General features: G+C 40.1%; 1 protein-coding gene and 1 long non-coding RNA gene across 3 annotated transcripts in view; one reads left to right on the top strand and one right to left on the bottom strand.

Moving 5' to 3' along the window:
* The window catches only part of FGF10 (fibroblast growth factor 10), an 89,356-nt gene extending 88,424 nt beyond the window's left edge, over positions 1-932 (bottom strand). The window contains 1 exon segment of the mRNA NM_001286925.1: positions 315-932. Coding sequence (NP_001273854.1) covers positions 315-642 — 328 coding nt within the window. The 5' untranslated portion in view covers positions 643-932.
* Positions 460-27,845, top strand: LOC102449997 (uncharacterized). Of its 2 annotated transcripts, XR_012904925.2 has the most exons (5): positions 460-597; positions 5,177-5,211; positions 6,464-7,713; positions 22,512-22,841; positions 23,437-27,845. It is a non-coding gene; the product is annotated as an uncharacterized LOC102449997 (long non-coding RNA). The 2 variants fall into 2 exon arrangements; XR_016349937.1 differs by lacking the exons at positions 22,512-22,841; positions 23,437-27,845 and having other exon boundaries at positions 6,464-22,505.

Here is a 27,845-nt window from a genome sequence, read left to right as displayed (position 1 = left end):
CCAGCCCGGGAAACCAATTGTGTTCACTCAAACCATTTGCAAAACAAATTTCTAGAGGGAGAGGAGATGTGCCGATATGAGAAGGATGCAGGGAGCAGAGTCAAAAGAGACCTCTACTCCACCTCTTTCTGTCACCTTCCCAAGCAAGTGCTCTTGAGCAGGAAAGGTTTGGCTGGCAGGGTGGCATGTGAGCAAACGAGATGCACTGGTAGTGAGGTGATGCTGGGATGGCTTTTTGGGAGGGAGGAGGGGGTACTGATTTGGCTCCCTCTGGATGGTTCAGTTCCCAGGGGGTGTGGGGAGTCAGTACTTACTGTACGGGCAGTTCTCCTTCTTGGTCCCGCTGACCTTGCCGTTCTTCTCAATCCGGAGAAAGTACTTGTTATAAGAGTAGAGCTTCCTCCAGCGGACATCTCCCTGGAGGTGATTGTAGCTCCGCACGTGCCTCCCCGCGCTGGAAGGAGAGGAGAAGGATGAAGAGGAGGAGGATGAAGAAGAAGCGTTGGTGGCCTCCGGGGACCGCATGTCCTGGCAGATGACAGACCCAGAAGACACCAAGAAGAGCAGCAGGAAGAGGCAGCAGCCGCAGCAAGGCAGGTGGGAAAAGGCTGAGGCACCATTTGTCAGTATCCATTTGCACATTGTACTGAAACGCTGGGCGCTGGAAAATGTCTCATCAGAAGAAACATACTGGAAGGGTAAAACCCGGTAAAAGGCAAGTGGGGAGCGGGGGGCTGCTGCTTCTGGTTAGAGCCCTCTGAGCTCTGATCTGGCCTGAAGTGAGTACACCAACATCCATAACTCAGGGGACAAATCGCCTCAGAAGTTGCTGCCTTTTAATCCTCCGAGTCCTCCCTCACAGAAGAAAGTTGGTGGGGTTTTTGTGTGTGTTGGTGGTGGTGGTGGTGGTTAATCCTCTCTTTTTTCTCTCACCCCCCTCCCCAACCTGGTCTGAGGCTTCCCCGTGGTTAATTCGTTCTCTTCCTCCCTCCTTCCTTTACCATCTTAGATGCAGAAAGGTCTGAAAAATAGATGACAGCAGTGAACGACAGCAAAAACAAATCATGAACACAACCCGGGGGGGGGGCACTGGAAGGGGTTTCTTGCCCCTATTCTCCCCCTCCCTCCCCACACACTTGATGGTTTTTGCACCTTCTGGTTTCCCCACCCCCTTTCCTTGGCAAAGCCCAAGCCAGTTGTACAACTCGTCCCTGCTCACTGACAGCCCCGAGGAGGCAGTTCCTTTGTTTTGCTTTGAATCCTCCAGAAAGTACCAAAAAGAAAAAAAATCCAGAGAGAAAAATCCTAACTTCTCTTCCCCCGTCTGGTTGTAAACAGGTTGGAAGCTGTAGCCTCAGTGCATGTCAGTGATTACAAGCAAGAGGTGGGATGTGCCTCTGGTGGTCAACCCTTATTTGCAGGGGGTCAAGCAGCGGTGGGACATCTGAAACCCTTCTGCAGCTGGAGTGAGCAAATGCTTGCTGTGGAGGGAGCCTCCGGAGGGAACTGCCCTTGCTTCCTCCCCGTCTGCAGCAGCAGCAGCCGCCTTCAGCTCTTCGCTAATTGCTCCGAAAGCGTTCTCATCCGAGTGCTGGCCACCAGCATGGCTTGGAGACTCATGCTTTACTAATTTCCCTGTCTTCCAGGCTGAACCAATCCCCTCCAGGGAGCCCCCCTTCTTTTCCTTCCTTTTTTAAGTACTTGTTTTCTAGCGCGGGATTTTATTTTATTTTTTTGGCAGTGAAGTGCTTGAAAGAACCACCTGGAGCTCGTTTCTCTGCTGCTTTCCGCACTCCCTCTCTGGGCTACAGAACGGATGGGGGGGGGGGGGGGGGGGAAGACGGGTTAGAAGCATATAGTGCAGAGGCAAGCCCTGAAAAGTTACATTTTATGCTGGTCAAGGAGAGTAAAGGGGAAGAGACATAATTAGCTCCCTTTCCTTCCCCTCTGCCAGCTTCCAGGGAGGTCTCTCCCCTGCTTTAAAGTATCACTGATTTCTCGCTTCCGTTGCTAAAATAAAAAGTTCACACTTTAGCCTACTCTTCCTGTAAAGCCTCTCAAGATTTATCGTGTCTCCTTCTCTGCTCACCCTCCTTGTCTCAAATGAAATCGGGGATCTAAATGACCTAACATTTCTAATTACTAACATGAGTCATTGACTGGATCACGCGTCGGACTTCAAAGAAAAGGGGGCTTTTATAGCGATTGCAAAGTTTTCCCCATAAAATCTGTCTGAAAAGTTTTCTGTGGGTTTCTTTTTACCAACAATTACAGGCACCCCCTATGATGTACTCATTTTTATTACTTAAAGGGGGATCAGGGAGTAACTCTGCTCGTGAACATTCCTTGCACAATATATTAATTGTGCCTCAGCATTCACTGATGTAAAATCATTAGTATAAAATGCAAGATAAGGAGTCACAATGAAATAAAAGAATAGATTACAGACGGGAACTGACATGTGGAAACAAAGTGGGTTATCCTGTGCATAAACATGGAACTCGGCTGAAACAGGCATAGGCAAAGGGAAATTATGCTGATCAATAGACTACAAGGGAAAAACAGCATCAGCCATTATATTGTGTATTTGGAATCAATCTTACCTTGAACAGCAGAAAATATATAAAAGACAAATAGTTCTAAAATTAGATTGATTAAGTAGGCTGGGCTTTTTAGTATATTGTTAACATCACTGTAGAAAATTAGAAATGATTTTCTCCAATTATGGTGTTTACCCTGTTGCAAAAGAGTCAGTTCTTAAATTTATGTGTTAGATTTAGTGGGTGACATTTAAACAGCCTTAAAATAGAACCATTTAATACTATAATTAATATGTTTTATAGTGTTGTTTATGTTACTTCAGAATATTTATTTTTCATATTTTACTGTGATAAAGACTTCAGAACATTTTCAGGCTTATTTTGATTTAGGATTTTTTTATAATCTTAAAGAAAAAGACTAACACGCGACATCTCTATTCTATTCTATTCTATTCTATTCTATTCTATTCTATTCTATTCTATAATGAATGTCTGACAAATTAAAATGTGGCTACCATGTTAATTTTCAGTTTTCTAGCTCATAGTTTTATACCTGGGTTGCCTCAGAAGGATCTGTGTTTCAGCCAGATTTTCAGCTGATTCTAAAAATTTAAAATGACAAGTAATTAAAATACATGTCTTATAAATTGTACATTTGATTAACTTTGTTCTAACAAATATCACAAAATCAGCAGCATTTTTTTTTTTAAAAAAGAGTTTCTCTGTAGTGGGAAGAAAAGTAACAATAGAAGCTTAAAATATTTTTAAAGCCTCACACATGAATTTTTTGCTCATGTGAGAAATTCTACTAAGATCTATTTGTAACTTCTCTTTGGTTTCATGAATCAAAAATAAAAATTGAAACATTAGAAGTTTCATACTTAATCTAGTTCTGGCAGGTGCAATACTTAGTGCAGTACTTAAAACCACTACAACAGATAGAGTCCTTTTCTATACTGTGTGATGACAGGGAGGGCATTTACAAAACAGAGCCCAAATGAAAAGCCGACATAGCTTTTTAGATTATATCTCATTCCTTTTTCTACTTTCTGTATAGCCTTTCTTTTATAGCACAGTTGAATCCCTAAATACCCCACTACTTTGTATTGTTAGGTCACCTCTTAGGTTAGCCTGAGAAAGCCTGAGAAAAGTTCCACAGGAAAGATGCACTATTTAACGGAATTCAATCTGTCCCAATAGATTTGAATCACTAACATAAATGTATGAATGTAGATTATATCTCTGTAATGAGGCCTGAATCATTCTCAGTTACTTCAAAGGACTGAAATTCAACCTTCCTTTTTAGCAGCAACAATCAGACCTTAATGGGTTCCTTTATTAATTGTTCCACTGCAAAGTTTGAAAAGGAACTAACTTCAGTACAGGTCCTACACTAGAAGTGGTACCTACTGCTTCTAAAACTGTTTCTTTTTTGCCTCCAGGCTCTTTATGATTTTCACATAGTTTATTTTGTGGCATTCTTATAAACATTCATTAACATCGATTCATCTACATTGAAACAAGCAAAATAGTAGAAAACATTTTTCAGGGTGTTGTTTCAGCAGATCAATTTTCCTAAGAATGTTGGGAGAAATGAAGTACATGCAGGAATTTAAGTTGAAAATATCCATGACAATTTTCTAGCCTCAGAGGGCTGTGTCACATTTTTCTTTTGACAGTAGAGATCTTTTTTACCATATGAATTGCAAGTGTTCCTGTTGCAAGACAGAAATTCATTCTTGAATTCAAAGAATACTCAGGCTTTGCCTATTTTTTATTTCCCTCAAACTATCATCTTTACTTGGTGTTGTCTTTAAGTCTGCAATGTTATTGTCACCATCTGAGTCCCAGGATATTAAACAAAGTGGGTGAGGTCATGTCTTTACTGGACCCATTTCAGTTGCTGACAAGAACAAGCTTTCAAGTTTGTTTTAGGTAATAAACTTGTCAGAGGGAGAGCTCTGTGGAGTTTGAAATTTTGTCTCTTTCACCAACAGAAGTTGATCCAATAATAGATACTACCTCACCCACCTTGTCTATCTTATATCTTTAAGTTATTTTAGCCAGTCGCTCTGGAATACAACCAGATGTTTGTGCAGACTTCGGACTGCTGGACAGTAATCGAGACTATTTGCTGCATTATAATTAGAAATGTGTATTCACCTTATAATCATTAGATTCAATCCTGCTCCCATTCTAGTAGATAGGAATTTTGCCAGCTACTGCAAGGAAAGAAGATTTGATCCAGCGATGTCATTCTTAGAGTGCTGCAAAAATGATGTAGGGAATGCTGTATGACGGTCATGAAGCAAAAAATGCAGTCTGTAGGCCAAATGGAGGCTGCAGAGTTTTGCAGCATGGTATATGATCAATTCCGCTTGTACAGAAGTGGTATGACAGGTAGAATCTCCAAGTCCCGGTAGGCAATAAATACTCTGTCTTAATCTGAGGCAGGCCTGTCAGATAGAGCATTGAATACTGGATTGTTTACACCATAGGATGCAGTCCCATAAACTAGGGAAGATGTGGGCTGTGGTATTTTCTGTAAGTTAAATTAAGGTTTATGATATGTCACCTTTACGGTTTTCCTATGGGTATGCTTTAGTATAACAAAAATTCTCTCTGTCCTTTTATAGCACTTTTCTGTACATCTCAAGTGCTTTGCAAGAAGGTGAGTAAACATTATTATTCCCATTTTCCATGTAGTGTGCGGTACAGTAGACACTCAGAGTTATAAACACCTTGGGATTTGAGGTTGTAATTCAGAAATGTTCTTCACTCTGAATAAAACATTATGGTGGTTCTTTCAAAAGTTTACAACTGAACACTGGCTCAATACAGATTTGAAACTTTACTATACAGAAGAAAAATGCTGTTTAATTTAAATGAAACAAGCTCAGTATATCTTGTTAAATTTTAAAAGTTTCCTTTTATTTTTCGCAGTTTAACACAGTAGGGTACTATATTTGCTGTTTTTTGGAGGCGGTATCTCTGTCATTGCTTGCTTGCCAACTTCCAGGTCCAAATGATTTGTGTGGTTGATGATCAGTTTGTAACTCTGCTGTTCATAAATCTGAGGTTCTACTGTATAATGAACCTCAATCTAATCCAGTGAGCAGAGCCAGCCCAAGCTACGGGCTGACCAGGCTACCACCCTGGGGCGCCTTATTGTAGGAGGTGCCGCGCGGGGTTGCGAGACCGGGCGAGGGTGGGGCCATGTATGTGCTGGTGCCCGGGGGGTGGAGCCATGCATGTGCTGGGCGCCCGGGGCGGGGCCACGCATGCACCGCATTCCCGGGGCCCGGGGCGCACGAATGGCTCGGGCCAGCCCTGACAATGAGTGACTGAGATGGGAAAAGAACCTAGGTATTTTCATTTCTAGACTCATTCTCAGTCTAGTAGACTGTAGTGGCTCATTGCCGTATACATTGACTATTGCAATATAGATGAATGCATGGATAATATTACCTCTTGTAACACTTGAGCAATACTTGAGTTGTTGTGGCCTCTCAATCTTCAACTGGGTAACTGACACAATTCCATGTGTATGAGCAAGGGCTATATTAAGAGTTTTAACAGAGTTCAGCTTGTGTTTGCATTTAACTTCCAAAAAGAGCTTGAATTTCTAATTGAGTCATGAAAACACACGCAAACAGCAAGACTGAAATAAACAAAATTGAGTTAATCCAGGCCGGACTCTGTCCTAGATCCATACTGTGGCATTGTAATGAAAACACAGACCATTAAAGGGAGACTGTCAGCTTAAAAATCATTTATATTTTGTGTATCTGTATTGCCAGGAGCACCTTAGATGGATAAAACTGAAAGAATTTAAAAAATCCAAGATTCTGTTTGCAATTCATTCAGCAAGGATAATGAAAACAGATGACTCAGGTTTCCTTTTATTTCTATTTATCCCTCAGATCCAGTGATGATCTTACTGGTAGAGCCCTGCGTGGATACAAAATTGGCATCTGCATCTGCAAAAATTATCTGCCGATATACGCATCCACATCCGTAGATGTTGCTTGTGGATAAAAAGCAGATATCTACAAATATGCAGGATTCTAAAGACAAACTATGCATCCTCAAAAATGAGCCGTGTATATCCGCATCCACATCTGCAGATACTGTGGCTATAAAGTGGATGTCTGCGCATGGATGTCTGCGGATTTGCAGGGTTTTACCTACTAGAGTCAAAAGTAAAACTCCCATTAGTTTCAGTGGGAGTAGGGTTTGGCCAGGTGACAAATTTGCTTTTCAGTTCTCATGCACTTGCACAGTGTTGCAGTGTGGGAGTTGCAAACACTGCAAGGGAATGCCTAAATTCAAACAAAAACGGCTTTACTGAAATGAAAAATAGTTTTTTAAAACAGTTCTATGAGATTAGATTTTGTAATCGCCATTTCTCCTGTTCCTTACATTCTCAGCTAGAGGCTCCGATAGCATTGTTAAATATTTCAGGAACTGATAGCAGTCTCTGACTTTAAATCATCATCCACTAGTTTTATGCCATCTTCCAAAAAGTGCAGATTAATTGAACCACAGATTTTCTGAATTTGTGATAAGCACTCTCTAAAATGAAAATGGTTTGGATAGAAAGCTTAACAGATTTCTTTGCTACTGAATGAGATAGAACCAATTTTAAATGGTCTATTATCCCAATAGGCATGCATTGATGCCAGCTGGGTGTATATACAGAGAAGGTAATAGCTCTCAAAAAGCATGAAAAAATTACTGATTTTTTGTTTTAGAGAGGACTTGGGGAAGAGAGTGGAGAATAAGTGCTGGACCCTCCTATACAGTGATTATCTAGCTTATGTTAGTGTTTTATTCATGTTTTAAAAGAGAAAAATTTAAAATATAGCACTTAAAGTGGTGTTACCTAGTGGCGAAAGCACTGAACTGGGACTCATGATACCTGAGCTCTATTGCTGACTCTGCTACTGGATGACCTTGGGCAAGTGACTACACCGCTCTGTTCCTCAATTTTCCTGTCAGTAAAATGGGGATAATGAAACTGACCTCCCTTGAAAGTGCTTTGAGATCTGAATGAGATGCTGAGAGCCAGGGATGATGGTGATTGTTATTAAGGATATTGGGCTAAATGCCACTTATCTGACTCTTGAGGCCAGTGGGACATAAAGCCACCTGCATTGCGTGCATTCTAAAGGTATGTGAAATTCCCTCAAAATTTCTGGTGCAAAAATCAGTGACTGGATTGTTCTGATCCATAAAAATAGTTTTTCAAATGTGATAGACAAAATAGAGTTAAATTCCATACACTTTATTCCTTCCAGATGTCAAGAGTTAGAGAATGATGCAGAATAGATATGAAGAGCCAAAGGGCAAGAACCTGCATCAGCTGGACCCTGCATAGCAGCCACGATCTGTGTTGCCAGCTATAGCAGAGCAGCAATTGATAGGTTATGATCCTTGTGGGGCCAAACACCACAAGATTTGTGACAGCCTAGGGAGGGCCTAGTAGTGCTTCCAAGGTCCCTGACTGGTGAAGGGAGACTACTTAACTTCTTGGTATCCCCTCCTGACTTATCTGGGAAATTAGATGGATCTGGAACTGGCTGCTATGACAGACCTTGGTGCTATACCTGCACATTGGCTTTGGTTCATGGTTTCCAATTCCATCTCTGGCCCTACCGTGTCTGGTTTTACTCACTGGGAATGACTACCACACCTGGCCATGCTCCAATAAAATGTGAGAGGTATGCACAAGGCAGAATTTTGTGGCACACTTAGTGATCATGATGAAGAGGCTGTCACTCCATTGTTTAGCCTCTTACTTTACTAATGTTACAAATTCCATTATGTAATAATACTGTAATAATTACTTGACCTATGTACTATTTCTGGTATGTTTCTTTGTCACAAATGTATTGTCTAAGATGCTTAGATTCTGCACTTTAAGCAGATTATTTAAAAGGTTGTTTATTCTTCAAAAGATGGTAATTTTGGTATGTTCCCAATTTATGGCTACCTTATATCTGGAAAAGAAAGTATGCTAAACTTTATAGAATAACATATGTATGCCAAATAGAGATGACAACCATGCTTAATAAATAATGCTATTTTAAAAGAAGTACCAAGTAGGAAATTTATTATAGTAGGTTTCAGGGGAACAGGCTGTAAGGGAGACCCCAAAACAGTTAACTAGAGTCCCATAAATAGACACACGCATGGGTTGAATACTGAGCATGTCTGTACTACTTTTTGACTCCAGAAATCATGCCCACAACCAGATCTACACACCGCAATCTGCAAAATCTACTTCAAAAGAAAGAATCTGCAGGGAATTCTACCATCCTTAGAGAGTGTATTTTCTTTCCTCTTTGTAAACCAACCACCCTTGAATATAGGCCACTGAAGTCTTCCACTAAAACTAACAAATGGAAGCAAAATTAACAGATCCTGGATATGATGGGTAGAAGAGGCTAGTATTGGCTCTGCAAGATGCTCCCTTCTGTCATCTAATTTCATTTAAGACCATCCACTCCAAGTCTGCAGAGTTTGAGATCTGAGGGTCTGGGTCTATATGTTAGTGGTGAGTGATGGCTGTACCTTGTAGCATCATCCACACGCGCGCACACACACACACACGCACACACACACACAACCTCATACTTACGCACAATAGCTAAATCTGATCATTTCAGATACTGTATTTTTTGTGTGAATTTCTACTCGCTCCATGGATGTCTCAAGATCTATGGAATTTTCTCACAGATCTTGGGATACCCATGGGGTTAGGTGGGTCTTACTCCCAATCATTCCCAAAAGTCAGACTCATCAAATGGAACATTGTAATGGAAATTCTGTGTCATGAGAACCATGGAATTTCCTGGTCCCTCTGGAAATTTTTCTTTGCATAGGGATAATTTGGTCCTTCAGTGTATAAGCTCTTTGGATTCAAAGTAATGAATATGATTTTATACACTGATGGACCAAATTATCCTTATGCAAGGAGAAATTTGCCCAGAAAAGGCAATGTATAGTAGTTAATGGGACAACTCAAGTGAGTTTGTACTACTCGGTGTGAGTAAGGGTTGCAGAAGGATTGCAGAACTGAGTCCTATGATAATTGGGAAACGTATAATATAATAGGTAAGCAATGGATAGCTCCAAGTTCAATGCACATCTATTTCCTCACAAAGGGTGCTATGATATGGAGTTCAGTGGAGGCAGATCTGGCCCCTAAAGAGATTCTATACTCCTTAAAGGATATGAAACATAACATGCTCTGGATGTGTTAGATTCCACTGGGATCGGCATACAAGGCTGAAGTCATCCCCCCATCTCAAACTTTTGATCAAATCTTTTTTCTGGGGTAGAAGTCATGTATATCACACCTACTATATTTGGAAGGACACTGGCATCCCAGCACAGCACCAAGGTTTCAGAAACATGTTTTCTGTTTTGGTTACTCTGTATATCTGAAGACAGCACCACTGTTTAATTAAGAAAGCTAAGATTAAGGACCTACTTAATTTGTGATAGTGTGGAAATTGCAAATTCTGCAACATTAGGCTCCTCCACAATTTTGTCAGATGTGCAGCTGATAGCAGGAGCTCTACTGTATACAGTCAGCCATGGCTGGCCGGCAGCCAGGCTCCCACTGTAGTCTCGTGCATTAACAATTATAATTTATTACTTTAATATGTCCTTTAAAGAGCATAGATGCAGCAAAATATCTGGTTATAAAAGAATTAGCAGGCATAATATAACATAAGAGGATTTATATTATTCCTGTGCATTTTCTTAAACAACAATTAGGTCTTTTCTTCCAAATTACCTCAATTAATAAAGGTCTATTGTTAATTTTCCACAATTTTCCATGTGTTATCCGCAACGAAGCCACAATTATTTGACAATCATCCCATGGTTCAACTAGGGTCTTAAACACAACTGAAGTACAACCACTCAAATATAAACCATTTTTTTTTATTATTTAGTACTTCTATTTTGGTAGTGTCCAGAGGCTCTGATCAGTTCCCCATTGTAAAGGCACAGAGTTACTCATGGTCCCTGCTGCAAAGAAAGCAGATAGTTTAACTATTATCTTTCATTATGATGTTTTTGTTTTTCTAGAAGGTATGTTCCAGTTGTGAGTTACTTATGTCTCGTTAAACGTAAATTAAAATAACCTCTTAGAAATTTAATTTAATCATGATTTATGCTTATTAGCAAATTGTTTAGGTTTCTATTAAGATCAAAATACATAAGCAAAGGATAATGATATGGTATCCTCTTTCTAAGATTATGTAAAATGTATACAACATGTTAAAAATTTAGGAAACTCTCTGAAGTGAAGTCATCCATCCTGCTAGCCTTAAAGACATAATTTTTTCTTTATAGTGCACAGCTAACAACTGGCCACACAGATCTACATTATTGAAGGATTTATCCACATTGCAATTCACTGATGATAATTATATCTGAATGCAAAATTCCCTACATTTGATATTTGATGTACCCTTCATTCAATTGCAAAAGAGGGAATTTGCATGCCAAAAATAACCCACATTACCTCTTGCATGTTAAAAATTGACACAAATATCTTCCCTCGGTATTCACTACATATTATAAAACCACTGCAGTCATTTTTCCAACCACCACTATGCAACACAACAAGTGGTGTATCTGATCATAAAAAGCACTTGAGGCCTATTCCTACAATTCAGGCTAATTCTGACCATTTTCCAGAAATCTGGAGGGCAGCTCGCATCCAAATAGGCATGCTCAGAAGAAAAGAAAAACGGAAATCTCAGTTTCCTTCTCCCTGCCTGCTCTTGTGATGCTCTCCAGCATTGTCACATTTAATTATTATTTGTCTATTATTTTCATTATAAAGGATCTTGCCAAACCTAACTCCTCTAAATTGTTCTATTCACACAATGACTCACCTGGGTAAGGACTGGTAGGATTGGACCCTTCATGTTTTATGCATATGAATATTCAAAGATAATAGATTTGTGACAGGATGTATTCCCTGCATTGGCTCTGAAAGGGTAAATGTGGGCCCCCCTGAAAGGCCAAGAAGGCTACCTGGTTGCATGTGCTGTGACAGCCAGGCTTACCTAAGGATCAGTTTAGTTGAAAGAGAGGAAACACACCTTAGAAAGGGACTGTATGGCAAAACTTTGCAGCTGTTTGTCCTGATAGACTAGAATAAGCAGAGCAGAAGGGTATAAGTGCTTGGAGTCTTACCTAAGCAGGCAGGGCCCAGATTTGGGGCTGGAGAACTAATATAAAGCTTTGGTATTGGGTTTTTGGTCATCTTGGAAAGGATGGATTTAAATTGTGGCCTGTCTGGAGGGCTGAGGACCAGAGTTGGCAGAAACTACTAGACAGGGAGAGAGCTGCTATGTCACATCCAGACACAAAGAGATACTTCAGAGAAATGGCAATCATTTCATTCACTCCTACAACTTATAAAAAGTATACTCTGAAAGAAGAATGTAGAAAAGCTAAATCAAGTTACACCTTCTAGTAACATTTTGTGGTGTCTTACCAGTGTATGCATATATAAGACACAGTATGCAATTGTCCCATTTTAGACGGCACTGGTGAGGCCTCACCAGACATGCCATGCCATGCCAGTTCTAGTTTCCACATGTTAGGACAAATTGGAAGGACTCTAAAGAAGAGTAACAAAAATGATTAAAGGTTTAGAAAACCTGATCTATGAAGAAAGGATTTTAAAAAGTATGTTTAGACTTGAGAAAAGAAGACCGAAAGGGGGAGAACCTTGAACAGTCTTTAAATACCTTAAGGCCTATTAAAAAGAAGATGGTGATCAATTATTCTCCACATACACTGAAGGTACAACAAGAAGTAATGGTCTTAATCAATAAGAGGAATGTAGATTAGATATTAGGAAAAACTTCTAATGATGAAGGTAGTTAAGCTCTGAAATAAGATTCCAAGGGAGAATCTAGAATTTGCATTATTAGAATCTGTTAAGAATGGGTTGGGCAAACACCAGTCAAGGACAGTCTAGGTTTATTTGCCATGTCTCAGCACAGTGAGCTGGACTGGATGTCTGTTTGAGATTTCTTCCTGCCCTATGTTTCTATGGTTCTATTAATTCCTCAGGGAATTTTCTGAGATGCTAACATTTGCCTCTTCTAGTACAGTTATTAAATGGCTGAACTTGTAAAGGCTTTATACTCTACCCAACAGAATTTTTCTGTCTGTATGTAATGCAATAAAATGTGAATGCTGCATCTGAATAATTTCAAAATTTTGGAGAATGTTTGAGGTATGAATAGCCAGAATTTTCCTGATTTGGGAGGAAAAATAGAAAACCAAAAATTGGTGGGAGAGTATATAGACCCCCTTGCCATCTCATTAGCATAGTCTGAAATACCTATGCAATTTCATTTAGATCAAACAGATGGTTGATGGCACCTGTAAAAACCTCCTAGCATAAAAAAACCCAGCCTATTTAATCTCTAGTCATCCCCCCCCCCCTTCTCGTACACACAATAGGGCAGAGTTTCTTTCCAGAAAGAAAGAAGACAATTATGGCAGGATATGTGGGGAGATTCTGTGGGGAAAGAAAGTGGGATCAAGAGTGTGCCCATAACCCTGGCATGGTAGAGGTTGTAGAATGAGTGACTCAGGTATGGCAAGAGAGAGGACATGTAGAACACACAGATGCTTTGTTGGCAGAGTAAGATTGCAGGATCCAGGAATGGTGGAGGGGAGAATGGGAGCACACAGGGCTCTTGCTGAGAGGGAGGTCAGGGACTCTGTGTTGGAAGAGATGGAGGGGGCAGTGAAAGAGACTGCAAAAACTATAGGCATGATCAGTATAGGTTGAATATCTCTAGTCCAGCACCATTTGGAACTGACTGATGCCGAACCACAGAATTCGTTGAACCATGGGAGGTCAATATTGTAGCAAGTGGATCTCTTTATTTTTATTTCACTGAGGTGAATGAATGGAACAATGCTTGCATCACTGCATAATGTATGACTTTGCTGATATGCCCTATATAAGCCTATGCCTAGCCAAGGCTTATCAGCTCTCTTTAAAAAAGTGTAAGTGTTGTTACACAATGTTACTGTATTGTCACAAGGAAATAAGTAGATAAATCATAAAAAGCATGCTTATACTTAGCACCATTAGTAACACTTCCATTGCTTGCTGGGATCTTAAAAGACATTTAGGGGTAAATTAGAGCTAACTAACAGTACAGAACACTGAGAGCCAGGACTGGTGGCTGTAAATAAACTTTATGGGACCACAGGAAACTTGGCCTCACCCAAGATTTGTGAATATCCGGCTAACTAAAATCATGCTAGACCACAGATTTTGCCAAACCAGAAAGTGCCAGGCAAGAGTGGTTCAACCTGTAGTAAGAAATATTCAAGATAATCCAGTCAATTCCACTAATTATGAAGTATATTGTTGACTATAACCTAGCAGACAAGCCAGCATCTTTTCTTTGAATCGGGTGCCTCTAATCTACTCAAATCTATTGAACTAGAACATGTCTTGGTTCTGCAAGGAGCTGAACTGTCTGACCCTGACTCATCTAGACTCTGTTCATCCTCCTTGACAGATTTGAATATACTGATACCCTGAGTCCCACCACTATGTTCAGGGGAGCCAAAGCTGAAACTCAAGGAAATAAGACCTAGGCAGGGGGCTTATAACCTGAATCCTACAGCCCAGGGCTGTGGGAATTGTCTGGAAGTGGTGAAGAGAACATAAAAGGACATGGTGAAGGCACAACCACTGGAGTTTGTGCAGTTTCTGTAGGGACCAGGGGGTGAGGAGCCATGCTCCATAACAAGCTATTAGAATATTTAGTTTCAGGTGATAAACTCCCTTATGAATTTGGTCTACCACCATCATATTTCCATTCAAACTCAGTAATTATCAACTCAGTAATTTCCTTCAGGCTGGCTAACTGAGCCAGACTTTTGTATCTGGGTTGTTTCAATAATTAACTTCGTAATAACTTCATAAGTACAGTTTGGGGAAAACTCCTCTCAGAGAATTAGAGGAAAAGTCCCATCTGTAAATTAATATAGAGGCAACCAGCTGGTGTGTGATAACTGGCAAGGAATAAAATTACTTTCAGTACCTGGAAAAGTGTTCTGCAGTATGTCATGGGAAGAAGTGGGTTGTTCCCATGAAAGCTCACAGTACCATCTACATATTTTATTAGTCTTTAAGGTGCTGCTAGACTATTCATTGTTTTTAAAGTTTTTCTAGACTCAAATGGGTCATATATGGAAAAACTGTGTAATGAGCAGGCAGGCTCCAGACCAACAGGATTGTGTGTATGCCACATCTTTTTATTCTGAAACAGTTGACTGAGAAAAGGCTTACTTACCAGAAAGATTAGTTTTGAACTTTATGCAATTGAAAAGCTTGGTGAAATCTATGAATAGTAACAATGGAAGATTTGTATTAATTTTGGTTTCCTGGAAGGATGGGGGTCATTAGAAATTGCTGTCAGAAGGATCAAAATGCTTTGTAAGGATAAAATGGAGAGACTAGTTTGATATCATAACTAAAGAGCAGCAAGGCTGTATCTTACCACCTAATCTTTTCTGCATTGGGACAGATTTTATGATTCAAAGAGTAAAATCAAAGGAAGTTCAGGAGTTGGGCAGCAGAGGACAACTTCAGGATCTTGACTGTGTAGATGATTCTGTTCTGTTGGACATAGATGACATTGCCATTTAAAAGATCATTGTCAAAATCAAACATGAAATTGCCAAAATAGGCTTAAGAATCAGCCAAAAGAAAAGCCTGGTTGTTGAAAGAGGAGTCAGCAATGATTATGGCTAGGTGATCAATAGTGAATAATTTGGTATGGTTAACAAGTTTGTATATGTTGGAAGCCCTATCAGTGCTGATGGCCAGGAGATGGAAATAGGAAGTAAGATGGGATTTTTGGAGACGGGAAAATACTTGGAAAAATGAAAAGATTGACTCAGAACCAAGATAAAGATAAAATGTCATTATGTGCTTCTGAAATTCTAGAATCCCACTGCAGAAAACTTAACACATTGTACCAGAGATGCTTGAGGAGAACACTTGGGGTTGAGATAAAGTAACTAATGTTGATTGTGTTACAGGGAGTGGCCAACAGAGATGACAATTCAGAAAACCTTAAGTGGTGTATGCATGTTATAGGTGTGACAGGGCCAGGCTGGAGGACTATAGCAGATAGAGAGAAAGGCAGCAACAGCCCTGGACAATCAGAAGCAAAGGGGATAGCGCTGCTGTAAATCAGTCAGAGCCAGCTTATCTCACTTGAGGCTGCTGTGGAACCTTTTAAAAGAAAGCCCTCATTGCAAGGATGGGGAGAGTGAGAGGGAATGTGGAGTGCGAGGAGAGGAGATGAGGGAAAGTAACAACAACAACAACAACATTGCCAGAGATTGCTGGGGGGGATATGTGTGTGTGTGTGTGTGTGTGTGTTTGTGCGCGTGCGCGTGCGCAGTTGGCCCCAATAGACCTCCCTTCTCCTGGCAGCCTGAAAGCCCAGCTGGAAGCTGGAAAGGATGGTTTTTGAAGCCCAAGCTAACCCTGGGGCACAGGCCCGAAGGCCTTTGTGGCTGAGAGACCAGAGCTGGAACCCTGCTAAGGGCTAATAGAGCAGGACTGAGATCACCCAAGGAGGGACTGAGTAGGGTACTGGGACCCAGGAGTGGGGTTACTCTGTCACATAGGGATACAAAAAAAAATTTCCTAGACAAGCCCTTCACTGAATACCACTTGAGGACAATAGATGTTATACAAGGCTATGTCTAAACTACATTCCTCTTCCAAAAGAGGAATGTAAATGAGCCAGATCAAAAATGCAAATGAAGAGCGGATTTACAAATCTCGCGCTTCATTTGCATAATTGTGTGAGCGCGCTTTTTCGAAAAAGGGTTTTTTGAAAAAGAAACCGCAGTCTAGATGGGGTTCTTTAGGGAAAAAAAACCTTTTTTGAAAGATCCTATACTCCTAGATGGTGATTTTGCTTTCATAAAACCCTTTTTCGAAAAAGTGCTCAGAAGCCATTATGCAAATGAAGCATGGGATATTTAAATCCCTGCTTCATTTGCACTTTTGATTTGCTTAATTTACAACCTTCTTTCAACAGAGGAATATAGTTTAGACATAGCCATACATTCCTTTTTCAGAAGAGGGATGTAGTTTGTCGTGCCCCAACTGAACATTTGAGAAATATGTTTCCATGACAGCAACAATATGGCACTAGACAGAAGTGGAAATGTTGGGATGCCTTATCTCACTAGGATTGAGAAAATCATATCCTATGCCTGTGCATTTATGTGACTACTGGGCATTGCTTTTTGTTACATGTAGAAAATGTTTTTTATGCATTTTTGTAAAAAAAATTAATAAAAAAGTAAAAAAAATCCATTTGTTACAGTGTACCCAGCTGAAGTAATTTCTTAGTCACTGTAGGAGTACAGTCTCAGTAGTTGCTAGATTCCTGTAAGTAGTGTCTTTTGATCATTCATGAAAATAATGTATCGATCTTTTCCATGCATTATAGATCCCTCAGCACTTCACATTAACAATGTGGTTGTCTGTCCAAATATCATGGCCAAATTACACCCTACCTATTTAAACTAAAGTTAATACAATGAATAGCCTGGATAATCTAGTTTGATTTAGTGTAAGTGCATTTCCCCAGAGCAGTGGCTTTTCTGGAGATGTTAAAACCAAGGCCGTGTCTACACTACAGATAAGATTGAAGCACCTGCAGTCAATCTTCCAGGGTTTAACTTAGCTGGTCTAGTGAAGATATGCTAATTCAAACTGAGAGGGTGCTCCTGTAGATGTCGGTAGCCCTGCTTCTATGAGAAGTAAGGGAAGTCAACGGGAGAATGTGTTCCCTTTGACTTCTCACAGTGTGGATGGTGCCAAATTCAAGTTAAGATACTTTGACTTAAGCTACACAATTAACATAACTGAAGTTGTGTATCTTAATTCAAACTTACCCCCTAGTGTAGACTAGGGCTGAGTTAATAATGCCCACTCACTGCTGTTGATCTCCTATTCACTCTTCTCATGTAATTACATCCATTCCACATTAACACACACACAAGTGTGTTTTTAAAACAATGAACCCCAAAGGTATTAGCCTGATTCAATAGGTTTAACTTGATTCAGGAAAGTTCATTCAGGATACTGGAGAAAATTGTCAGTCTGATATCTGTAGTCCTTTTTGTCAATAGATGATGATGTCTCACAATTGCAGTATATCATCTTCCTGATTTTACAGTGGTGAAGTGACTTGTTGGTGCTAACCCTGCAGCCAGTGGTAGAGCTGGGAACAGAAAATATGTCTTCTGAGTCCCAGTCCAGTGCTCTGTCCATGAGGCAAGATGGGTTCAACTCTCAGTTTCTTGCTGATATCCTTTTGTAGAATATTGCCAGCATTTCCCACTGGAATGTTCACTTACATCACACTATAAAACATTTTTTACAAAATGTTGCTATCTTATGCAGCTAAAGGTCACATACAAGTCAAAATGTTAATATATTCTTGTGCTGAGAAGTACTTGTCTCTTGAAATATCAGATGGGTAGTGAAAGGAAAGTGGGTGTGGTTTTCTTTTTCAATGCATATTCAAAACTTCTTTGATGCAGAAGCAAAATTCTATCAACTGTACATGAAAATATTTTGTTTCCTCTTCAAAATCTTTGAAATAATTAATGCCAGAGGAACCATTATTATGATCTAGGCCAAGGCGTTCCAAACTTCATTGCTCTGCAACCCTTTTCTGACAACAAAAATTAGTGGCATCACCCTGGGAAAGAGAACTGAAGGCTGAGCCTGCCCAAACCCTGGTGCGCAAGGAACAGGGGACCAAAGCCAAAGGCCAATGGCTTTGACACTGGTGGGGAGTTGGGTGTGGGCTTATTGGCCCCTTTGGTTTTGACCCTGGGCCCCAGCAAGACTAATGTCAGCCCTGGCAAGCCCATTAAAATGGAGTCACTTTGAGGTCCCAACCAACAGTTTGAGAACGGCTGATCTAGCTTGAACACGTTAAATAGGCTATAGAATTTCAACTAATGATTCCTACATCTACTACAAAAAATTGTGGTAAAAAAAGCTTTCAGCATTTTCCACAACTCAGGCTTCAAGCAGAGGTACCAGGGATACTAACAAGATCAGAGAAAGACATTCATTATGAACCTCAAATGCCCTAAACTCATAACACACTTGGGCTGTGTCTACACTGGCAAGAATTTCCGGAACTGCTTAAAATGGAATACCATTCCGTTTTCAGTTTTTCTGGAAAAGGAGCGTCTACATTGGCAAAAGACATTCCGGAAAAGACTACTGGGCTGTCTACACTGGCCCTTTTTCAGAACAGTGTTTCGGAATAAGGACTTATGCCCGAGCGGGAGCAGAACAGTTTTTCCGGAATAGCGGCTGATTTTGTACAGTAGAGCGTCGTTGCTTTTCCAGAAATTCAAGGGCCAGTGTAGACAGCTCGCAGCTTATTCCAGAAAAGCGGCTGATTTTCCAGAATAAGTGGCCCAGTGTAGACACAGCCTTACTGTAATAATTCAAAACTAGAATCAAAAGATTAGTGTAGGAGGAGACCTCAGAAAATCACCTAGTCCAACCCCCTGCTTAATGCAGGATCAACCCCAACTAAATCAACCCAGGCAAGGCTTTGTCAAGCTGGGCTTTAGAGGGTTTTAAGGAAGGAAATTCCACCACCTCTTTGGGTAACTCATTCCAGTGCTTCCCACCCTTCCAATAAAATAGATTTCCCTAATATCCAACCTAGACCTCCCCATTACAACCTGAAACCATTGCTCATTTTTCTGTCATCAGTCACCACTGAGAGCAAACTAGTTCCACCCTCTTTGGAATCCCCTTCCAGGTAGTTGAAGGCTGCTATCAAATTCCCCCTCTTCTCTCATGCATCAGTTCCCTCAGTATCTCAACATGACTCATGTGCCCCAGCCCTGTAATTTGTTTGCATTCAGCTGATCTCTCAATTTCTTCACATCCTTTCTGTAGTGGGGAGCCCAAAACTGGAGACATTCCAGATGTGGCCTCACCAGTGCCAAACAAAGTGGAATAATCACCTTCCTTGATATGCTGGCAATGCTCCTATTAATGTAGCCCAATATGCCATTAGCCTTCTCAGAAAAAAGGGCACACTGACTCATCCAGATTCTTATCTGCTATAATTCTCAGGTCCCTTTCTGCAGAACTTCCGCTAAGCCAGTCAGTCCCCAGCCTGTAGTTAAAAAAAAAAAAATTATTTTGGCCCAATCCTTCAAATTGTCTAGGTCACTCAGGGCCCTTTCCCCACCCTACAGGATATCTACCTTACTCCCCCCCCCCCAGTTTAGTGTCATCTGCAAATTTTCAAAGAGTGCATCATCCACATCATTAATGAAGATGTTGAACAAAACTGGTCCTATGACCAAACTCTGGGACACTGTTTGACATATGTTGCTAACTAAACACCCCAAGCCACTGATCACTACCCGTTGAACCTGACGATTAAGCCAGCTTTCTTTCCACCTTATCATCCATTCATCAAAGCCATACTTAACTGCTTTCCCAATATCCACAGAGCTGATTATCTCATCCTAGAAGGCAATCAGGTTGGTCAGGAATGAATCCATGCTGGCTGTTCCTGATCACCTTCCTCTTTTCCAGGTGCTTCAATATGGATTTTGTGAGGGTCTCCTCCATGGAGGTAACTCCTTCAGCCCACTCAGACACATTGCATTCAGTCCCATGGACTTGTGCATGTCCCAGCTTTCACCACTGAGGACTGCCCACCTCCTCCCCATACTGTGCTGCCCAGTGCATCAGTCTGGGTGCTGACCTTGTCTGTGAAGAACAAGAGAAAAAAAAGTACTTTAGCTTTTTCCATATAATCTGTCACTAGGTTGCCACTCTCATTCCATAAAGGTCCCAACTTTTCATGACTATCTTGTTGATTTCTATAGGTATGTTAGCATTCTTGTTACTTGTCACATCCCTTGCTAGCTGCAACTCAATTTATGCTTTGATCTTCCCATTTACACCCATTCATACTTCAGCAATATTTTTATACTCCCCCGTGGTAATCTGTCCCAGATTCCACTTCTTGTAACCTTACTTTTTGTGTTTAAGTTCACCAATTTCTCTGTTAAACCAAGCAGGTTGCCTGCCATTTTTGCTATTCTTTGTGGACCTCAGGATGGTATGTTCCTGCCCACTTAAAAAGACTAATTTAAAATACAGTCAGATCTCTGGTACTTCTTTCCCTTTCTTACTAGTCTTCCCTGGCTATATCTAGACTACACCGATCTATCGGAAAAAGGTACACAAATTGTTTTGTCAGAAGAGGCTCTTCTGAAATTTGGCTCAGTGTACACTGGGCCAAATTTCAGAAAAGCCTCCTTTCAGAAGAGCCCTTCTTCCTCGTGGAAGGAGGAAGACAGGGCTTCCGAAAGAGTGTGTCTGCTCTTCTGCAAAAAAAGTGGAAGAGCAGATGCATTCCCTGGACACGGTGGAGTTTTTCTGGGATACCTCGGAAAACCCCCGGAAAAACCCCGTAGTGTAGACATAGACTTCCTCAGGGGCTATCTGCTTTTTCTGAAGACCAGAATCTGTATTGTTCTGCTCTCCTTTTCTTCCTTTTGTCAAGATCCTGAACTTGACCATCTCATGGCCACTGCTGCGCTGGTTGTCACCCACTTCTAATTCCACTACCAATTCTTACCTGTTTGTGAGCAACCGCTCAAGAGAAGCATGGCCCCTTGATGGTGGTTTTTTCCAGCACTTGTTTTTCCAAGAAGTTGTTTCCAACACTCTCCAAAAACTTCTTGGATTGTGTGAGTACTGCTGCAGATGTCAGGGTGACTGAAGACCCTCAGGATAATTAGGGACTGTGATCTGGAAACTTCTGTTAGTTGTGTGAAAAAAGCCTCATCTACCTCATCCTCCTGGTTTTGTGGTCTCTAGCAGATGCTTATCATGACATCACCTTTGTGGGTCTCATTTTTAAACTTAATCCAAAGACTCTCAACATGTTTTTCAGACTCTTGCATTCAGTGCAACTGCTCCACCTGTTCTCTTCTGCTTGTCCATCCTGAACAGTTTATATCCAACCATGACAGTGCTGCAGTCATGTGAGTTACCCCACCAAGTCTCTGTTATTCTGATCACAACATAGTTCCTTAACTATGCCAGAACTTCCAATTCTTCCTGCTTGTTTCCCAAGCTTTTTCCATTCTCTACAGACACCTAAGATAACTAGCCGATTGCTTTACTTTCTTAATATGAATCAGGAAGTCTCTCCTATTGTACCCTCTTCTTTGTGTCTCCTCACAGTATCCCACTTTTCCATTTACTTCAGGACTTAGGTCTCTATCCTCCAGTGAACCTAATTTAGATGATATAAAGATATTTCAATTACAGCAAGTTAAAATGAGGATATTGGATTACAGTTAAGATATTTAGCTAATTTCAATTTTTGTACAAAGACATGTTTTATTTGCTAATCTCATTAGATTTTTGGGAGGGGAACTTACAACTCTTCCAACTATAGGATAAAACCTATAAATTGGCTTAGTTCATGTTCTTAAAACAGATGCATTCAAAATGAAGCATTATCTTTTCTTTCCCATTCAATTTATCTCACAGCAAATTAACTCTTAGCTATGAAGAAAAGGAAATTATTTTACATGTATTTTATTTCATGTTAACAAATTTTGCTCCCTTTCGGCTAAACTGGCAGAACTGATTAATATTTGAAAAAATGCATAACTTATTAAATGTTGTATAAGCAAGGACTTGCATTTCTACAGGATTATGGATTAGTCAGCATATTCCTTTCTCCACTTGGTCTGGAAGTAAATTTGATGTTGTGGTGCCAAATTTATTAACTCGTTGTTTCATTTGGAAAGAAAATAAATTAATTTCTAATGTTTGATTTTTTTCCCTTAAAGGTGTGTTGTTAGTGCACAAAAAGAGGTGTCAACGATATCATCCAAGTCATGTATGATTGGAAATGGACATGGGCAGGTCATGTAGTGAGATTGAGACAATAAATGGACACTCCATTGGTATACTCCAATTGGTATCCACAAGAGTATCCAATTGGTATACTCCATTGGTATCCACGAGAAGTAAAAAGAACACAAGAAAGGCCTCCAGCCCATTAGGTGGATCCTTTATGGACATGAGAAGCTCACAAAACAGGATAGCATGGAAAAGTTGCAATCTGCATGGGTGGTGAGACTATTCGCATCAGTGAAATCATGGATCTTCCAAGCACCGTAAGTATTCCAAGTAAAAGTGTCTGAAAAATATGTAGGTTCTACAAAACTTTTAGAATCTCATTCAAAAGTTTGAAATTTGTTTTCTGTTTCAAAGAAAGGTTAAAAAATGCCTATGCCATTCCCAAAGTTCAAAACAAAACCACCACGAAGTCTACCGTGGTTTGAATTTAGTGGCATAAAATAAACAATTAGCATTCTTAAAAACAGACTGCATTGCTATTGAAAACAATTAGTAGTTTAACATTCTTTTAGTATGTTGACTGCCTGATCCCAAAATATCTTGTGGTGCTGCTATCATGTTAGGTTCCAGTCCTGCAACAACATGCATACATGATTAGGTTTCTAGACTGCAGATAAATCTTTTGAAGTTAATGGGTCTGCTCACTTGGTTTTATCCAAAGCTCACTGAAGTCAATGAAAAGACTTACCTTAATTTAAGAGGTATTTGGATCAAGCTCACAAAGTATAAACTTAAATACATACACGTGTCTTTGCAGGACTGGCACCTTAGATTTCATTATCCCCGGGTGGGGTATTCTTGGAATAGTGAATTCCATGAATCCACCTAACATACTGACAACTTTCTGCACAGATCTCAAGATATCCACAGATCTCAAGAGGTCCAATGAAACACTACAGCTTCCCCAGGACTACTGCTGGCTGGAGGTCCCCTCTACCACTGTTGAACAGCATCCACAGAAAGGAGATTGCTGGGAAATGAACAAGTGTGCATTCTAAAAGACATAACACTACAAGTACATTCTTCTTCCAATCACCTCCTTTGTGCCACCTGCATTTGGAATGAATGTGAAACCAAAATGTGTATGCCAGATTCATCATTGCACCACCATCAGGGATAAAGGGAGAAACCTGCATGTTCCCCATTAAGGATTGTTGTGGGTGGGATTGGCCTTTGGCTCAGCCCTAAGATCTTTCTTAGTTTGTACCCTATTGCAATGGCTCTCGTGGGTCAGTGGAGAAGTGCAAAATCACCAGTGCATAAAGTCACCCTAGTCATGGCCTCTCAGCCAAAAAGTCCATCTACTTTTTGATGCTCTGTATCACCACTACCTGCCCTCCTCTACCACAGAGATAATCATCTTCCAGTGGTATTAAAACAGAGCTCTGGTATACCTGAAATACTACCCCTGCCCTGTGTCCATGGTTGAGATATGAAAAGATACACAGGCCTGGTCTCAATAAAAGAGAGGGAAGTGGTTAGAGTTCTCCATGAAAGCCTCTTGCCTGTGAATTCATATTTATTTTGGTCCGAAATACCCTGAATTTAAAAAGAACACAAGAACAAGCATACTGGGTCAGTCCAAAGGTCCATCTAGCCTAGGATCCTGTCTTCCAACAGTGGCCAAAAAGATAAAGAGGGTGAGGGTAATATATTTTACTGGACCAATTTTAAGCCATAAACTTTTCTCTCCCACCAACAGAAGTTGGCTCAATTATAGATATTACTTCTCTACCCTTGTCTCTCATATCCTGGAACCAACAGGGCTCCAACAATACTGAATATGATAGGCCATCAGACCCGTCATGAAAACCATCTGTGGAAGGGTATACTCTGCTGCTATGTTTCCTGATTTGTGTGTTAACTTTTCATGTTTAATTCTGCCCCAGGGATTACAAAGCTAACTGCTGACTGAGCACCTAGAACGGTAGTATAGGTTTTTAAAAATATTGCATTTTAAATCTAAATAAACAGTAAATCACTTTAAGATGCAAGCCATACTTAGCAAGATTCATGCTTAGCTGCAACTTAACTTCACGAGCAATTAAAACTGAAAGGGCTACTCATACAATAAGTTTTTTCAATATGAATGAGGGTATCCAAAACTGACTACAATTTGGTATAAAGTATTATTACAACTTGTAACCACCAGCGTTTCAATCTTTGTCTGTAATATAAGATGCACTAGTTTAATAAAAATGTTTTTAAATTGGTTTAGTTAAACCAGTGCAACCCCTTTAAATCAATTTAAACCTGGCTTATAACAATTTATCTAGATCAGATTAATTTTATTTAATTCCCTACTAAGACTGGTTAAAATAGATTTTAAGAGTTCACACAGCAGTTTGTACAAGTTTAAACTAAATCAGTTCTAGAAAGACCCCTCGGGTTGAATTAGTGCAATTTGTTATATGGACCAGGATTCATTTCAAGTTCCTGACCCTTGAAAATCTACTGCTGGAGTGAAGAGGCAGCCAGCATTTTATATGGTAGCAGGCTATCCCAAGCTGTCTTGCTTTCTTAGAGTCAGTTTTTCAAAGACTGAAAAAAATACATAGTATCAACCCCCCAAAAGAGTTAAAACAGCATATACATGAAATATATTAAACCTTTCTGCATGGCTGGTAGCCCTTGTTCATCTTTCAACAAAGACTTCTGTGCCCAGCAGAATAACAACCTAGGTTCTGTCCTAATTGCTCCTAGTCAGGAAAGCTGACACACCTAGGTGTGTGGTTTCCCTTTATAAATTAAAAGGTCAGCCTATCCCCTCCTCCCTTAAGGAAAACATCCTGTTCTTGTGCTTTCCCTGGCCTTAGGAAGCTAATCAGGTTCATGCCAGTAGGTTTGTTGTGTGAAAGAGTGCAGTTTGAATTTTATTTTTACCCCTCCCTTTGGTAGGAAATCTTACACTCTGCCTTTGCTGTCTGCAGGAGCATCCCTATTCTTTAAGCATAAAAGGAGAGGATACATTCAACAAATGAGAGAACTCCCTAATCAGGCACAAGAAACACAGCAGGCAAGACCTTAACTGTATTAAGAAACTCATTCAATGGGTTAATGGGATTAACGGTAAAGGTAATAGCTGTGTTAGTGCTGCAGAGGCACCCATGTTTCCCTTGTCTATAGGCTGGGTCTCTTTCATTGGGTGTTGTTCTGCATCCCCACTGACTTGTTCCAATAGCAGTAAAATGAAAGAGGGAAAAAAGAAGAGGAATTTATTGATCAACAGGAACATAAAGAAAACAGTAACCTATACACTTATCTAGGGATATAAGGTGTACAAAACCTAAGCACCCTACAGTACTGGAAATGAAAAGACACATGTGCATCCATCTGATGGGAGTTTCCCTTTCACACTGTTATGTAAGCAATAATTAGAAAAAAAGAAACTTTGTAGAAAATACCCACCCACCATCTTCTTTAAGATTTTCCTGAATGAGGATGTTAATAAGATCTCTTCATTTCTAGCTCAGAAACAGAGACTGCCACATTTTAAAATGAGTAGAGAGACGCTAAAATTTGTCGTAACCCTCAGGATAAAATACTAATAAGTTTCTCTTTTCAACAGTGACCTTTTTATATGTTAACACATAACTCAAGAAAATACTGCATATTTATAGTATTTTTGAAATAATTCATACAGACTCTAGGGAAGTAGCTTTTTGCCATGTGGGAAAGATAGTTTGAAACAGAAATGCACTGGCCTGTGGGCTAAGCATTCACACTGAGTGATCAGACAAAGTTTGTACACTGTTGTGGTCTGGTCCAGCACTGGGACTCCTAGGCATTATCAAAGTACAATAACAGAAAATAAAAGAACAAAATGATTTTCATATTTGTGAAAGATAATTTCTTTGAGGAGGCAAACTTTAGGTATGTGAAAACAGGATAGCTTCCATATCATTGTTTGTTTCTTTGCTGAGCCTGCCAGCATGCTAACAATTTTGTCATATCAAAATTGCCACTGGGAATTAGACCAAACCCTGATCTTGGCCAGATTCAAACTAGGATGAATACTTTGCATTTGTCACAGTCTTCAGATTTTTACAGACTGTTTCCTGGGAATAGTCCATATTGGCACTTGGTGCCTATTCTCTGAAATTACATGGGATTAATTTCATTCTTTGATTGTCTGACCTAAACATATACTATTTCTGCTTCTGCCCCAAGAAAAATTATTTTATTAAGAAAAAGAAATTTTAATGTGTTTATGTAAAATGAACCATCCAGAATCTATTTTCCTTCATAAGAGTGAATGCAAAAGTGAATGAAAAGTGGGGCAAACATTGTTTAAACAAATTAGTCCAACTCCAGCAGCGACACAGAAGGATCATTATCACTCTCTTGATCAACCCATCTCCATACTTCAGAACAGGTTTTGGCTGAATGACTATATAGTTGTAGAATCATAGAATTGGAAAGAACCTTAAGAGGTCATCAAGTCCAGTCCCCTACGCTCATGGCAGGACCGAACACCATCTATCGTGTCCCTGACAAGTGTTTGTCTAATCTTCTCTTAACCTTCTCCAATGATGGAAATTCCACAACCTACACAATTTATTCCAGTGGTCAAACACCTTAGCAATTAGGACATTTTTCCTAATGTCCAAACTAAACCTCCAGCAATTTAAGCCCATTGCTGCTTTTGTCCTATGATTTGAGTTTCAGGAGAATAATATTCTCCTTTCTCTTTGTAACAACCTTTTAGGTACTTGAAAGCTATTATCATGTCCCCTCTCAGTTTCTCCTTTCCAGACTAAACAAATCCAATTTTTTCAATCTTGATTCATAGGTCATGTTTTCTAGATCTTTAATCAGTCTTTTTGCTCTTCTCTGGATCTTCTCTGATTTGTCCGCATCTTTTCTGAAATGCAGTGCCCAGAACTGGACACAGTATCCAGTTGAGGCCTAATTAGCACAAAGTAGAGTGGAGGAATTACTTCTCATGTTTTGCTTATAACAGTCCTGTTAAGACATCTCAGAATCATGTTTGGTTTTTTTGCTACAGTATCACACTGTTGACTCATATTTACCTTGTGGCCCACTATGACCCCTGCATGGATTGCTTTGCATTTGTCCTTATTGATTTTCATCCTGTTTACCTCAGACCATTTCTATAGTTTGTCCAGATCATTTTGAATTGTAATCCTATCATTCAAAGCACTTGCAACCCTTCCCAGCTTAGCATGGGCAAGAGACTCTCAAAGGGTACATTTAGATTGCTTTCCTCTTCTGAAAGAGGCAATGCAAATTAAGCGCTG

The sequence above is a fragment of the Pelodiscus sinensis genome, chromosome 6, assembly GCF_052426305.1.
Source record: "Pelodiscus sinensis isolate ZL-2025 chromosome 6, ASM5242630v1, whole genome shotgun sequence".
Taxonomy (NCBI): Eukaryota; Metazoa; Chordata; order Testudines; family Trionychidae; genus Pelodiscus; species Pelodiscus sinensis.
The sequence above is the reverse complement of the archived record's forward strand: the minus strand, read 5'-3'. Positions and strand labels throughout refer to the sequence as shown.